A 14,906-nucleotide genomic window follows, 5' to 3' on the forward strand; every position below is an offset into this window, starting at 1 on the left:
AACAAAACTGATAAGTTGTTATCAATGTCAAATAAATATGTTTAAACTAATAAGGGGATGTGCGATAAACTATAACTAAGGACCAATAGGGTAACAGCTTTCTTAAGACAGTTTGATGGTATGTGTTTCGCCTAGTAAACATATATTTATCAAGCGACACAACAATGTAAATTGGGACATATAATTTTATCAAAACCTTTTTTCCATTAAAAATGTCCAAGGCCATTATTACAAACACTCTCAAATCTGTGTTCACACCCAAGAGACAAAAATGCAAAAGGTAATTTCATAATGTGACTTTTCTTCCATTAGGGTATTGATAATGAAATTTGCTCAATTACATCACTATTTGAAATTGTACAATTCTTTACAAAGTCAGTTTTCGACAATTTTCTCTTTTTTTCGCTATTTTATCATATGGAGTACACAGCCCCTTTAAAGTCTAGTTTCAGACTTGAGACTGTTTGTAATCATGGGCCAAGATGCTTTAACTTTTAAATAGAGTGAGAATAGAATATATACTTGCTTATCATTATAATTTTGAATATATAGGGGTTGGGGTTAGGTTAATAATTGAAGAGTAAAATAGTTGTCCCAATATACATTCAACATCACAATAAGCCTAACAAATACTAGCTCTACTTACTGACTCCTAGGAAAAAAGTAATAAAATATGTTAAAAACTGGTTCAGAACAAAGCAGGTTAAAATTGCTTAAATATATAGATATAACAATACTGTTTTATCCTGTAGTTTCTAGAGAGCAAAATAAACACATGCATACACATGCATACAAGATAAATTAAAAGACATATGGTTTTGAATTTGTGGTATTATACATATATAATAAAAAAATGCTGATGAAAGATTACACAAGTGACATGCTTTCTAGATGTTGAATGAAATAAATGGAAGTATGACATAAAAGTTTTATATATTGTTATGCAATAGTTGAAATTATCAAGAAATTTTATATTATGACATATTAGGCAGATTGTTCAAAACTTTGTTCAAGTTAACAACTTTGTTAACTTCATCGTTGTAAAGTTTTAAATGAGAAATATGTTTTGATGGGTTTATATATTTTATAGAAACAAGTTTTAAGCCTCAAATATTATTTAAATAACAGAACAATTCCCAAGTGTATTGTACAAGTTTTCAGGGAAGTTAAGATCTGAAAGTTAACAACGATGACGTTAACAATATTGTAAACTTTAACAGAGTTCAGAACAATCTGCCCATTATGTCTAAAAAACATTATGCTACATATATAGCCCTACCCGTTTGTTCCTCTTTTTTGATTAAGGAAAAAATCTATTAAATATTTTTACTATTACAATGTTTACATTTCCATTGAACTTCATGGGTAATCCATTTAAGACATTACATACAATTGTTCTTATTATTCAATGTAAAAATATATTAGCTCTAAAATCATACAATCATTATTTTATGCTTTGAAGTTATCCATCTGAAATAAATGTGCCAGAGTTCCATTGTGATGTCTTCTTCAAAAATGAGTCTTTATAATGGAAATATTCATATTAGCGAAAAATTGTTTTTAACCCATTGATAGGATTACATAACCATGCAACTTACAACAATGTGAACAATAATATTAGAGAGAATTTTGAAAAATAAAAATAAAAAAGCTATAATTGCATTCTTATAAGGCTCAATATTTTTAAAAAAATGTCCCTTTTTAATCCACTTGCAGGACTCATTTTCAATGAAGACATCAAAATGTGTGCATAAAAGTGCCAATTTATTTGTATAGATAAAAAATGCCTAAATATGCTCTGCAAAACATTATGCCCAAATCAAGCAGTGAAAATGACGCCATCGCAGTGGTGGTATGGTTATGGTTATGAACCAAAAATCCAGCAATCTGGGTCGGAATCCTGCTTGCAGTGGCATTTTTTTATCACTGTGATTTTTCTATGTATATATTATGGCATGTGTCTCCTCATTTGTTATAATATATATATACTTATATCAATTCTAAATACAATATAGCTCAAGCAGCTGGTTGCCATAGTAACCTACCTCATATGCCATGTAAGCTTCAGTCATAGTGTTCACCAGAACATCAATATCGAGGTACTCCATCACCTCCTAGAATAGTACACAATAATGTATAATAGATAAGTATAGTTAATACAAATATATTTTAGCTTGATTGGAAAGACAGTTTAAAGATATGATTCTTTCTGAACTAAAGGTCAGTTTTCTGGCCTATAGAATCAGAACTGGCCCCAATTTTTCAAAAGTTCTTTTTTCCCTTACAACAGAATTAAGCTAAGCTCACTATTTTTTCTATAATTTGCATAATATTTACTTCTTTAAGAGTTTTTATACTATAAATAGAAATGTTTATCTCAATTTATTAACCATTTATCAAAATCAAATTTAAGTTTGTCTTTCGGCTAATTGAAATAGCTGCTTCACAAGCCGGGTAAGCTTAGCTTTAAAGAAGTTTTGAGAAATGGGGCCCAGGTGACAACCCCTTGAGAGAGAGATAGACACATTTGCCACTCTCACCCTCAGTTCAAATATCGTTAAATGTACTAAACTATTAAATCAAATTATTTTATTTACAAATATATTTGTTCCCATTATTTAATTGTATATAATTGCACAGAGGCATATTTTGATATTCAGCATTACAAAAAAGCAAATTCAATGTTTTCAACTTATTTAGTTATTAATACCGAGTTTGTTAAAAATGTTCTTTTGCAAAGAACAACATTATAACAGTTACAAAATCATGTCGCAACACTATACTATATTCATGTAAAATACAATACGTGATACAAAATACATTTGTAAACAAGAGCAATGCAGAGCTTATGCAACTACTTGTCTTTAAAATGTTTTTGTTATTTTTCAGTCAAAATTGGGGCATAACTCAACAATAACTAAGGCTACAAATCATAATGGGCTGTGCTCTGCATGTGTCTGTTGTCTGTGGATACATATTTACCAAATTTCATTTGAAGGTCTGTACCAAGTTTTATTTGAAAGGCTGTACCAAGTTTTGTTTGAAGGGGTGTAACAAATTCCATTTGAAGGTCTCTATCAAATTTCATTTGAAGGTTTGAACCAAAGTGTTTTTGAAGGTCTGTAACAAATTTTATTTGAAGGTATGTACCAAATTTCATTTGAAAGTCTGTACCAAGTTTCATTTGAAGGGCTGTACCAAATTTCATTTGAAGGTCTGAACCAAGTTTCATTTGAAAGGCTGTACCAAATTTCATTTGAAGGTCTGTACCAAGTTTCATTTGAAGGTCAGTACAAAGTCTCATTTGAAGGTCTGTATCAATTTTCATTTGAAGGTCTTGCATGGTTTTGTCATCTGCAATTCAATGATACTGGTAACACCAAGGCCTTATTTGGCCTTGTTAACAATACCTCAAGTTTCCCATTAAAATAGACATGCTAGAAAGGCAAAAACACCAGATAAAACCCGATTTTCTTCATTCCTGCATGCAGTTAGGGAACTAAGTCCAAGGTGAAAGGATTATCATTCGTGGTAGGGAAATACTAACTTATTAACTGACAACATAACAAACAATTCACTTTATAAGAATTTAGCTCACATAAAATGTACACTTCGTATTTGTCTGAAAATTTAATATTATATAATGTAAAATATATTTACAATACCAAATAATAGCATTTAAGAGAAAAGATAATAAACTACTTTGCAAGAAATAGCATTAAAAACTGATCAAACATATATAATGAGTGCATTTGATAATTTATAAAGCGCATAACTATTGAGCTTGCTTGTAAACTATTGAGCTTGCTTGTAAAAACAAAAGTGCTGTGCTGGCACAGTGACTATACACGTCCAGAAATCTGTTTATCTTCAGTTGAAAAGGGGCATAACTCACAAATTATTTAAACCAGAGTTATGGACCTTGCTACAAGTGTACATATTGTCTCTGGCAACATGTGTACTTAGTTCCATTTAAATATCACCAATCTGTTTTTGAGTTATGACTAAGGTAACTTTATTGTCTGCACCAAAAATGCTGCCTCCGCCACTATAATGCAGACAACAAGATCGTCCAGGCTATCACATTATACACCGACTTCATTCATCAAAAAACTGGCAAGCTGATAACATAGCAGTATGTCTTTAAATTTCTAACATCTAAAACATCATTAAGCATATAAACAAAGTTTAGTGCTCCAGCCAGGATTTGAAAAGGGCAGGGTGCTAAGGTCAGAAAGGGCACTTTTGATGCTCATTAAATGAGCCTTAATTGGGCATTTACAAGGGCCAATGTTCAATTCTTATTGAGTATGTGTTGTAACTACTTTCAAAACTAAGTCTTATAGTTTATTATGATAGAGACCTTAGCTGTTATCTTTAATTTAATGTCAAAATTATGTATATTTATATTTTTTATAATTATTTTTGAAATTAGACTCTGACAAACAAAAAGGCACAGAAGGGTGTAGTACAAATACAGCAGGCTGCTGGAAAAAGCAGCGGGTGCCCCACCCTGCTATTTAGGCCAAGCTGGAGCACTGACTGTAACACCTACCTGGGCCAATTTTCACTTATGTCTTGATTCTGAGGATGAGATTTTTATTAAGACTCAGAAATACATAATTTGGTTAAAAAGGCCTTATAACAGCAACACTTCTAAAAATCCCTGCATCTCTTACTTAAATAACACTCTTTTCAATCAAGCACATATCTTGTGTCAAAAAATAGTTACTTTATATTAGAGATGTGTTGACATATTTAAGAATTTACTTTTTTCAAACTAAGACTCAGGACATTATTGAAAAGAGGCCCAGTTGTTTATTTAGCAATAAAGCAAACTGTTTGTCATTGAGTGGTTAGTCCAAATTGCTTAAAAAGATGTTAACAACTGAACAGAAGTAACAATACACATGCGTACAACACTATTGTACCTTGGCGGATACAGTATGAAGATGCGCCATCTCTCCTGACTTATTTACATAAGATAAATTTTATATAATACAGGGAATTAGAATATGCGTGGAATATCATTGAGTAAATAAAACATTTCAGATATTTAAAGTCATAATGAGTTAAACAATAGAATCATTATCCTAAACTAATATCTTTTTGAAATACTTTTCATCTTGCAGTCTAAGACACTTTCTAATCATAAAGATTTGTGGTACACAAACAAGGAAAATGCATATGATTTGTGTACAGATTAAAGATATCAGCCTTTATAAAATAATTTAAAAAAAAATCATTATAAGGTAAGATGCCACAAATTCCTCAGTTAAAAAACAACAAAAATATTGCTTATAATTTTTTATTTGTACACAAATCTTATCCTTTTTTTTGTTTTGATCATTTCAGTCAAAAGTTAAACATATTAATGCACTAAACTAAAAAAATAAATTATTGGGCATTAATCCATATTATTCCCCTTAAAGTATTCATTCTTATTCAAATGAAAAGTAAAAATGCCACACCTTTTAATTAATTATAGCTGTTATTCGAATCAATTACACCACATTTTTTTCAGTGGATTAAATCAATTCAACATACAATGTATTAGTTTGAATCACGTAAGCCATTCACAAACAAAAACATAATAAATTTACATGCATACCCTTGGTAAGGATGACATTTGCTCCTCACTGTTACTTTTCGAGTTTTCCTCTGTCAGACAGCGTATAAGGATTCCGATGGCATGCTTCAGCGAGTAGACCTTAGAGAATAGAGAAAGAAATACTTTATTTTAGTAAATAAACTCGAAACATCAGCGTGTGACATCTGGTTTTTGATTAAGGCAATCAGATTTCTGGGCAGATTACAGTCTAGGGTGTCTTAGTATGACATTTACCTAGTTTGCAACAACCTCAAATATTTACATTCAACTAGTCCTTTGTACAGATGAAAATTGACCATTATATTGTATAATATGCAAGGAATTGTGATGTCACTGTTTATTTCAATATTGCGCTCTGATTGGATAAGCAAGTCATTTAACCAATGATATGCAATGTTACAAAATAAGCTTTTTTTTTATACATACGTATCTGGTCGGTTCACTTCTTTAATAACAAATACTCAATTGCAGATGAAATTTCAAATGTAGAATCGCAATAAATATTTTTTTAAAAACAAGTATTGATAGCATTTTTTTTTTTCGTTAAATCTGTTTTAACTCTGTGCTCGCTTGCCCTACTGCATGCATACAGTATTAATGCAAGAACAAATGCTATATTAGGTGGAAACCCCTTTTTCTAGCTTAATAAGAGAAGCCTTAATAAGACCAAATGCATTCATTCCCTGCTTGTCTGAAAACACTCCTGTCAGTTTCTGAAGCAAGGTACTTTGATTGTAATATACCATTTAATTTGAAGATGTATCATCATTTTTTATCCTTTTGATAGACATAATATCTTTTTTTGATATTCAGATTATGTTCATACCTCATCATCCTTGCAGTCCTGGTAGACGCCAACCCGCAGAATGTGGTTCACATAGTCACAGATTTTGTTGTCAAACACCACAGACTGGTTCACACTGTTGCCCTATAAAGTTAGAAATGTGGTTCACATAGTAGCAAATCTTGTTATCAGACTGGTTTATACTGTTATCTTAAGCTTCACACTGATTCACATATTTTATTGTCAAACACCACAGACATCTTTTGAACGTTTTTGAGTCATAGCAAAAATGATTTTGTTTTTTTTGCCGGGGCAACAACGATTACAATGGCCAGTATAAGACACCAAGGCTAACACAATTCTTTAACATTAAAACTAAAATAAATAAACTAAAAACAGCAGTAGATGATAATATATTATTTTTGGAACTGATTTTCTCATACGTACAGACGTAAACTCGACCAGTGTCTCGAACACTTGTGTAATGAGTCCTACAGAGTTCTTGTTAATACTGGCATACAGGATGTTCAGGAATTTGGTCGTTTCTCCAACCAGGTTCACAGACTTTATGTTGTCAGGTTGTTCTCGCAAGTAATTCTGAAATAGGCCATTTATAATGACAATGTTAGTACATCTTAACCGGATACTTATTCACCAAATTTTACAGAACTTACATAGAGCATATCACACTCATACAGAATTTATTCACAAGAAAACTTTTAATGAATCCACAAACATAATATAATTATGCTATTCATTTAATATCATAAATACCGATTTATTTCTTTGATCATTTATAGCACTAAATACATTTTTTTAAGTATATAATTATAATTATGTATTGTTTATAATTTATAATGATTACATATTCCTTTATTTGATCAACAGTTATAACAAGACTGTTATATATATTAATAATATCAATAATAGATATTATAATCATCACTATTTCATAAAAGGGAAATCATAAATGATATTAAAGTAGAAAAGATTTTTTTTTCTTACCTGAAGTCCATCATGTTGGTTATCACACATAAGACCAAGTATTCGCAGAACAAGCTCGATGTAACCATCATCTTTAAACTCAAGATCGGGCATTTCTGAGTTCTCCAACAAATTTTGAAATTCTTCATTGTCTATATTATCAACGTCCTGGAAGAAAAAAATATTCAAAAAAATCAAATTCAACTAGAGCTGTCACAGGAGTGACGAATACCCCCAAATGCCTCCTGGACACAGGAATGGCAAACCATTCCTTTGAAAAGAGGCCATAGCTCCAAGGTTACTGCACAATGCATCTTCTTTTATCATGCATGTATTGTTTTATTTAAATCTGTTGAGTAATTTAGAAGTTACACTGCTGACAAGAAAAACTAGCATTTCATGAGTTATCGTCCGGTAACTGTTTTTCTATTTTTAGTAACATTGACCTTGACCCCACCAGCCCCAATATCGAACTTGACCTGTATCTTCTGATGTTACACCTGTGTACCAAAAATTGTTCAAATCTGTCTAGCCTTTCATGAGTTATCGTCTGGAAACCGTTTTTCTATTTTTAGTAACAGTGACCTTGACCTTGGCCCCACCAGCCCCAATATTGAACTTGACCTGTATCTTCTGATGTTACACCTGTGTACCAAAAATTGTTCAAATCTGTCTAGCCTTTCATGAGTTATCGTCCGGAAACCATTTTTCTATTTTTAGTAACAGTGACCTTGACCTTGGCCCCACCAGCCCCAATATTGAACTTGACCTATATCTTCTGATGTTACACCTGTGTACCAAACTGTATCTTCTGATGTTACACCTGTGTACCAAAAATTGTTCAAATCTGTCAAGCCTTTCATGAGTTATCGTCCGGAAACCGTTTTTCTATTTTTAGTAACAGTGACCTTGACCTTGGTCCCACCAGCCCCAATATCGAACTTGACCTGTATCTTTTGATGTTACACCTGTGTACCAAAAATTGTTCAAATCTGTCAAGCCTTTCATGAGTTATCATCCGGAAACCGTTTTTCTATTTTTAGTAACAATGACCTTGACCTTGGCCCCACCAGCCCCAATATCGAACTTTACCTGTATCTTCTGATGTTACACCTGTGTACCAAAAATTGTTCAAATCTGTCTGAATTTGAACAGTGCTTTTAAATTGTAGTGACCCCTACAGTTTCGCCAAAGAGAAATAACTAACATGAGATCTCGTCATGTGATCCAAATTTTACTTGTTTCCGATGTGGATAAAATCTTGTGGATAATGATGACATGCAAATGTATCCGAATGCCTTAGAATGGCATCATGAAGCTAAGTAGAAATAATTATTTCTTAGCAAATAATTTGAATTATATTTATGCAAACATAATTGCTATTATATTTAAGGAAGAATTGAGCAAATGATCCTACCTCAACATCTATCGTGGGCACAACCGGCACGACCTGGTTTCCCTTTGTTGGTAGACCATTCATCGGCCTTCCACTACTCATTCCACTTAATCGGCTTCCTCCCAGCTTGCCCATCTCAATCCCACCATTCAGTGGACCCACCTTGGATCCTCCACCAGGGGGCGCCAGGAATGGCGCTTTCAAGGATGTCTGATTTGGAGATAATTTGCCTGAAGCCATACTTGTCTTTGATCCCAACATCTTTCCCTGAAATGCAATCATTGTACATATAACATAAGGCTCTTATGATGCCAAAGACACCAAGGCTACAGAATGGCAATAACATGAGTCATTTCTACAAAAAAGCAGACAAGCTAAAAAAAGGGGGGTCCGAATTGAAATCCTTTTCTTCTAAGGGTTATTCCAGTAAAACATATAACCCACCGGGGGAAGGCAATTATTTAAATATATAGGATATGGGTGGGTGTTTTTTTTGCTAATTTGGACCCTGACAGGGTAAATTTGTTTCTGTAGGGGGGTGGTATATTTTAAAAGTGCCTTTCCTCATGGGGGTTATCTGTTTAAATGAAATAGCCCTTAATATTTGTACCATGATATGTTTTTATTTCATTTCTTTAAACTGTGTAATTCATTATTTGCCAAAGGCTGGACATTGAATTTCTGTTTGATGGACAGGATATGAACACAACTAATGAAAGATGGTACCGGAGATCTTGCCCTGCTTGCCCTGCTTTTAGGACGTCCTCCTAGACTCTGCATAGATCTCCTCATTGACGACATCGAAGACACAATGTTCTTTTTCAGGTTCCGTACAGCCTAAAATGAATCACGGAAGTACATATTAAGGATGACCATAAGACACAATGTGAAATCATATCAATAGAAGTAAGTATTGCAGTGTGTAGCAAGGGCCATAACTGTGGAAATCATAAATCTTGAATTATGCCCCTTGTTTGAATGGCAAGTGTACATGCTCCAACAAAGGTTAAAATGCAAAATTAGGTTGCCAATTGCCTTATATTATTAATAAAGGTTATTGTTATTCAATCGACTAAAATATTTTCTTGCGCAAGTTGTCTTTGGCAACATGTGTACGAAGTTACATTTTAATATCTTAAATGGTTTTTGAGTTATGGTAGCAGGGTTAAAATAAAACGCATGATGACAACGGGACTTCACTTAGCTAGATACATCATCATATGAATGATAAAGATTGCGGTGATCTGAACAACTTTACCAATGTCAACAAAAGTTCTAGCTCAAACAAAACTTAACTGCCACAGTCCCAATTGTAAACAAGAGTGCAGCGGAGCAAGCACCAATACTAGTTAATTTTCTTAGTTAGACAATGGGCATAACAGTTACTCTATATTTTAATTTATAGAAGCCAGAGTTATGGGTCTTGCAATGCAAATATGTTTTGTCTGTGAACAGATGTACCAAGTTCAATTTCGATATGAGACAAGCTAAGGCACATTAAATAATGATGGATGTTTTTTTGTTCATTCAACAGTTAATATCTTTCAGTCGATGTACATGAGCTCAAATTAAACTTAAGCGACAATGCATACAAACATTTTAATAAATGATAATAAATCTGTGAATATCATCTTTACCATTTCAGCCAGGGTTCCTGCTGCCATAGCCTTCTGCAGGGCCTTGGTCTGAGCAAGTGCCTCCTCAATCTTGGCATGGTGCATTGCCTGTAACACGCGCCTAGAAACAGGGGAGATAAAAAAGGTCAATATTTGGAAAGTTAGACCAAAAAATGTATACTTCATAAAAATATATATTTCATTAAATAAATATTCATAAAAAAAGAGTGAACAAAAAAGTTTTATCTTAAATTCCTATCGAACAAATTAATTAAAGTGAATAATCATCATATAATAAGTCTATACATTTAATCTATATTAAAATGTAACAATGTTTGCTGGTTTTACAGAATGTGACATTTATCTACCGTAAGTTTAGTGATACTTATATATGCAATCAAGAAGTTGAATAACTGAAAATCAATTCATTGTCTTGATTTATTACACAAAATTATTTCATTGTTACAAGTCATTCATTATGAAAGATGCAGTTTCTTATAAAATGTAGCAGTAAATCATTTAAATCACATAACTTACAATTAACTTTATAATTATATAACAACTAACAAACACAATAAACTAACGTAATTGTTTGTTAATAAGAAAAGCACTGGACAAATATTATTATGGGAAAGAGACATGCAGAAGAATAGTATAAGTCAGAAATGGTTAGCTGAAGAAACACATCAATAACATTATTATCATGCATGCATTTTTTTAACTTTAGTAGACAGGAACACATTTTATTAGCATGAAATAAAACTTTGTTGAAACAATTAAGAGATGAAATGTATTTGCTCCCAGATAGTAAACCTGAATGTTTTAAAAGTGCAATCATTTGAATCATAGATTCATTAGACGCATTTTCAGTTACTTGACAACATTATCATATGATCTTTCTCTTTCTTTATGTAATCAATGATAAAGATAACTTAACACTTGAAAAAAAATATAACAATTTTACTTACATTTTACTACCTAAAGTTTATACATACACATTGTTATATCATAATATAATCTGTGATGCCACAGTTAACATATTGTATACTATAATAACATAAATAAAAATAATGTTTGAAATATATTGTAAGTACAATTATTTTCCTTAGACACGCCCCTGAGTGATTCCATTCTGTCTATTGGCTAGTTATTTTTACACTCATATCAATAGACTTTGATTCTAATTATAATCTTAAACTTGTAATCAAAGGTGGTTTTGAATACGGCCCAAGGCCAATTTGTTTTCTGCAAATGCACAATAATTCACACCTTTAACCATTTAAACTCACTAAAAAAAATGACACATTTTTGCTAACAACAATGTTGACACACTGGGAGATTGAATATGCATTTCAGAAAATAAAAACAGCAAATGCATTAATCATTCCAAGTGCAACTAACAAAATTGAACACATTAGAAAGGGGGGCAAAACATGTTATTTTTAATTCAATCAAAGTGCACTGAAAGTACCTCTCTCGAGTAGCGATAATGGCTAAGGTCATACGTTGTTTGATTGCAAAGAAAAATGTCTCCTCACGTGTGGTGGTAAAAAAGTCATACATGCTCGTCTGAAAGGTGAGATAATGATACAACTTTTGGATTTAAGTACATCAAGTTTTAATTCAACTGTTTGATCCTGTCTGTCTTTGTCCGTGAAGATTTGTTTGAATTTCCTAGATACCGAGATTTAACATGGGTACCTTAATAGCCATGGCTTAGGAATTTTCCCTACTGTAACACAAGCACTTGAGATTTAAAAGCTTAGCAGAAAGCACTCTTTTCACATCTAAAATCAGCAGTTAAAACAGTGTAGACTTCCTAGAGGCTTGGTGTAGACCTACCTTCTATTCTATTGGTGAACTAATTCAATTTTAATAGGAAGTGCTTTTGAAAAGCAGGCATACATGCCATATCCCCCAGCGGGAGGAAAAATCCCCCGGAATTTCGATCCATCCCCCGGTCTCCCAGCGGGAGATAAAAATCTCCCGGAATTTAAAAAAAAATAAATAATTTTTTTTTTAGAAATTTTACATCAGGCAATAATGACAAAGTGAAACCACTGTATTTGAGTGAAACTGAATGTAAAGAAACAACTCCACCAGGGTGAAATGCCAAAAGGAAACTTTTACAACAAGTGATCAATTAATTTGTAGTAATTATCAAAGGCAAAGAAATATTACTATTTTGGAAGGAAGAAATTAATAATATTTATTCTATTCCCTTATTGTCTGAAAGTCATCAAAGCTGATAGAATTAAGCACAATTTTTTTAAAAGACTCTGGAGGAAGGTAAATTTAATTTAATTGTCTTGAAAACATATTTTTCCAATGACATATTTTGTTCTGCAAGTGCATTACAGTATGACATGACAGTGTATCATAAGAATATGATGAATATGATAAAAACATAATGACATAAAATAATTCTGTATAATGAAAAAGTTAAGAGGTTTTCAAAGCAAACTATAAGTGAATACATTTTTTTGTACTTGCGTCTAAAAATACTTTAAAATTTCGCCAACTTCGACTTGCTAAAAAAATCCCCCTGAATACAACCAAAATCCCCCTGAATTTTCAGCCTTTTGAACAAATCCCCCTGAATGGTCTCCAGAAAATATGGCATGTATGAGCAGGTCATTGCTAAGGTAATTTAAATTTGCACCATTCTCTCAAAAAGCAATCCAGCCTAGGAAATTTGTTTTTAGGAACAGTTCTAATTTTCTATATCATATACATATGCAAGATAGTGAGATGGTAGAAAGAACAAGTATTAAATGCTTGACAACAGCTGACAAAACATAGAAAACAAAGAATACCAGCATTAATTCATTAATTAAATGCTTGACGACAACTAATGAAACATAAAAATAAAGAGTGCAAGTGTTATATGCTAGGATTTGACAGTTGACAAAACATAAAATATACAAACATATGCTTGACCACAGCTGACATTAAACATAGAAAATAAAGTAAACAAGCATTTTTTGATAGATGACTGCTGACAAAACATAGAAAATAAACATTAATCACATTATCCTCCAAAAAACTCATTACCCAGTTATACTTGCATATATGATAAGAATCTAAAGCTTATTATAAAAAGAAGGCGCAATGCCCTTAAACCACCTTATCAACAAACAAACATTGTACAATCACTTTTTTGAACAAAAAACTTCCAAGTAAGAATACTTTTATTTCTAAAAAAGAAACAGTATGATAGGTGAGTATTTTTAAACATAGTTTATTTAATTTAGGTAGTAAAAATTTCTGTTTAATGTGGAATTCAAATAATAAAAATCAGTTAAAAGTTTTTGATATTACAATATTTTGTTGATAAAACAGTCACTAAGTGAAACAGACACCAAAGCTCTGGCACTTAACACCTGAGCGATGGTTGAAGCTAAAATGGTAATAGAAGAAGCTTGCATGCCCTTCTGAAAATAGCGCTACTAGGAAAATAATACATATAGGGGGTTATTTACTACAGGTCTTTGTACCTTTCTCGCATGGCAACTTGAGCCAAATTAAATTTGTCTTTCATGGCAAAGAAAAACTTTTCTTCCCTTGTGCCAGTGAAATATATATACATTTTGCCCTGAAAGTTGACAAATCTGTTAATTATTATGAAAAATATCATGTGATTTCATTTTTATAGTTTAATGCTGGTAAAGTTGTCTTGTAGGTATTTTATAATTGAATCTAAGAAATTGGATTTAGAGGTAATAGTTAGATGACATGAAGTGAATTCTTAATGATTAAGAATGGGCGGAGTGAGCGTAACAAACGAGTCCTTCTTAATCATTAAGCATTCACATCGTGTTATTTAACTGACTTAGAATACAACCTCATTGACTGATACATTGTCAGCGCAAAATTTGATGCAGGGAGGGTGTATTGGATGATTGGCAGTAGGCGGATCTTTAAACACGCGTGAAAGTTGAAAGTCTTAATGATTAAGTCTACTACTTAATGGTTGCCAGTCTGTAATTTTATTGGCTGAAATCATAAACTAGGTTGTATTCTAAACAAATTTATAACAAGAGCACCATGTAGCAAATGCCTATGCTCGTCTCCGTTTTTTTTTCTCAGTCATTCAACAAGCATAACTTGACACTAATTAATAACTTAATTATAACCCTTGCTAAAGAAATGCATACAGCATTGTCTCTTGCAACTTGTGTACCAAGTTTCATCTGAATATCTTGAACTGAATTTATTGCACTAAGTTTTTGCACTAAGATGACAATACCAAGGCTATCACATTTTCTTTAAAAACAGACCAGCTTTGATATGATAAATGATTAGGGCTATTCCAGTAAAACATATAACCAACGGGAGAAAGGCAATTATATTAATAATATATGGGTAGGTGTCTTTTTTCCCTAATTTGGACCTCAAAAGAGTAAAATTGCTTCTGTACAGGAATGGTAAAATTTAAAAGTGCCTTTCCGCTTGGGGTTACATGTTTAAATGGAATAACTCTTTAACTTTTGATTACTGTCCTAGCTTTCATAC

The 14,906-nt window shown here is 32.2% G+C and overlaps 1 protein-coding gene across 15 annotated transcripts in view; it reads right to left on the reverse strand.

Annotated features, from left to right (window-relative positions):
* The window catches only part of LOC128219771 (inositol 1,4,5-trisphosphate receptor type 3-like), a 96,611-nt gene that overhangs the window by 14,775 nt on the left and 66,930 nt on the right, over window positions 1-14,906 (reverse strand). For 10 of the 15 annotated variants that reach the window (XM_052927752.1, XM_052927751.1, XM_052927749.1 and 7 more), the window contains 11 exons: window positions 11,863-11,960; window positions 10,413-10,512; window positions 9,502-9,612; window positions 8,797-9,042; window positions 7,401-7,547; window positions 6,843-6,992; window positions 6,438-6,539; window positions 5,612-5,710; window positions 4,932-4,970; window positions 2,046-2,114; window positions 738-755 (listed from right to left, as the gene is read on the reverse strand). In XM_052927752.1, the coding sequence (XP_052783712.1) occupies window positions 738-755; window positions 2,046-2,114; window positions 4,932-4,970; window positions 5,612-5,710; window positions 6,438-6,539; window positions 6,843-6,992; window positions 7,401-7,547; window positions 8,797-9,042; window positions 9,502-9,612; window positions 10,413-10,512; window positions 11,863-11,960 (1,179 nt within the window). Of the gene's footprint in view, window positions 1-737; window positions 756-2,045; window positions 2,115-4,931; window positions 4,971-5,611; window positions 5,711-6,437; window positions 6,540-6,842; window positions 6,993-7,400; window positions 7,548-8,796; window positions 9,043-9,501; window positions 9,613-10,412; window positions 10,513-11,862; window positions 11,961-13,888; window positions 13,987-14,906 lie in introns of all 15 variants that reach the window. The other 5 variants (XM_052927761.1, XM_052927763.1, XM_052927750.1 and 2 more) reach the window with 4 other exon arrangements.

The sequence above is a fragment of the Mya arenaria genome, chromosome 15, assembly GCF_026914265.1.
Source record: "Mya arenaria isolate MELC-2E11 chromosome 15, ASM2691426v1".
NCBI classification, from domain to species: Eukaryota; Metazoa; Mollusca; class Bivalvia; order Myida; family Myidae; genus Mya; species Mya arenaria.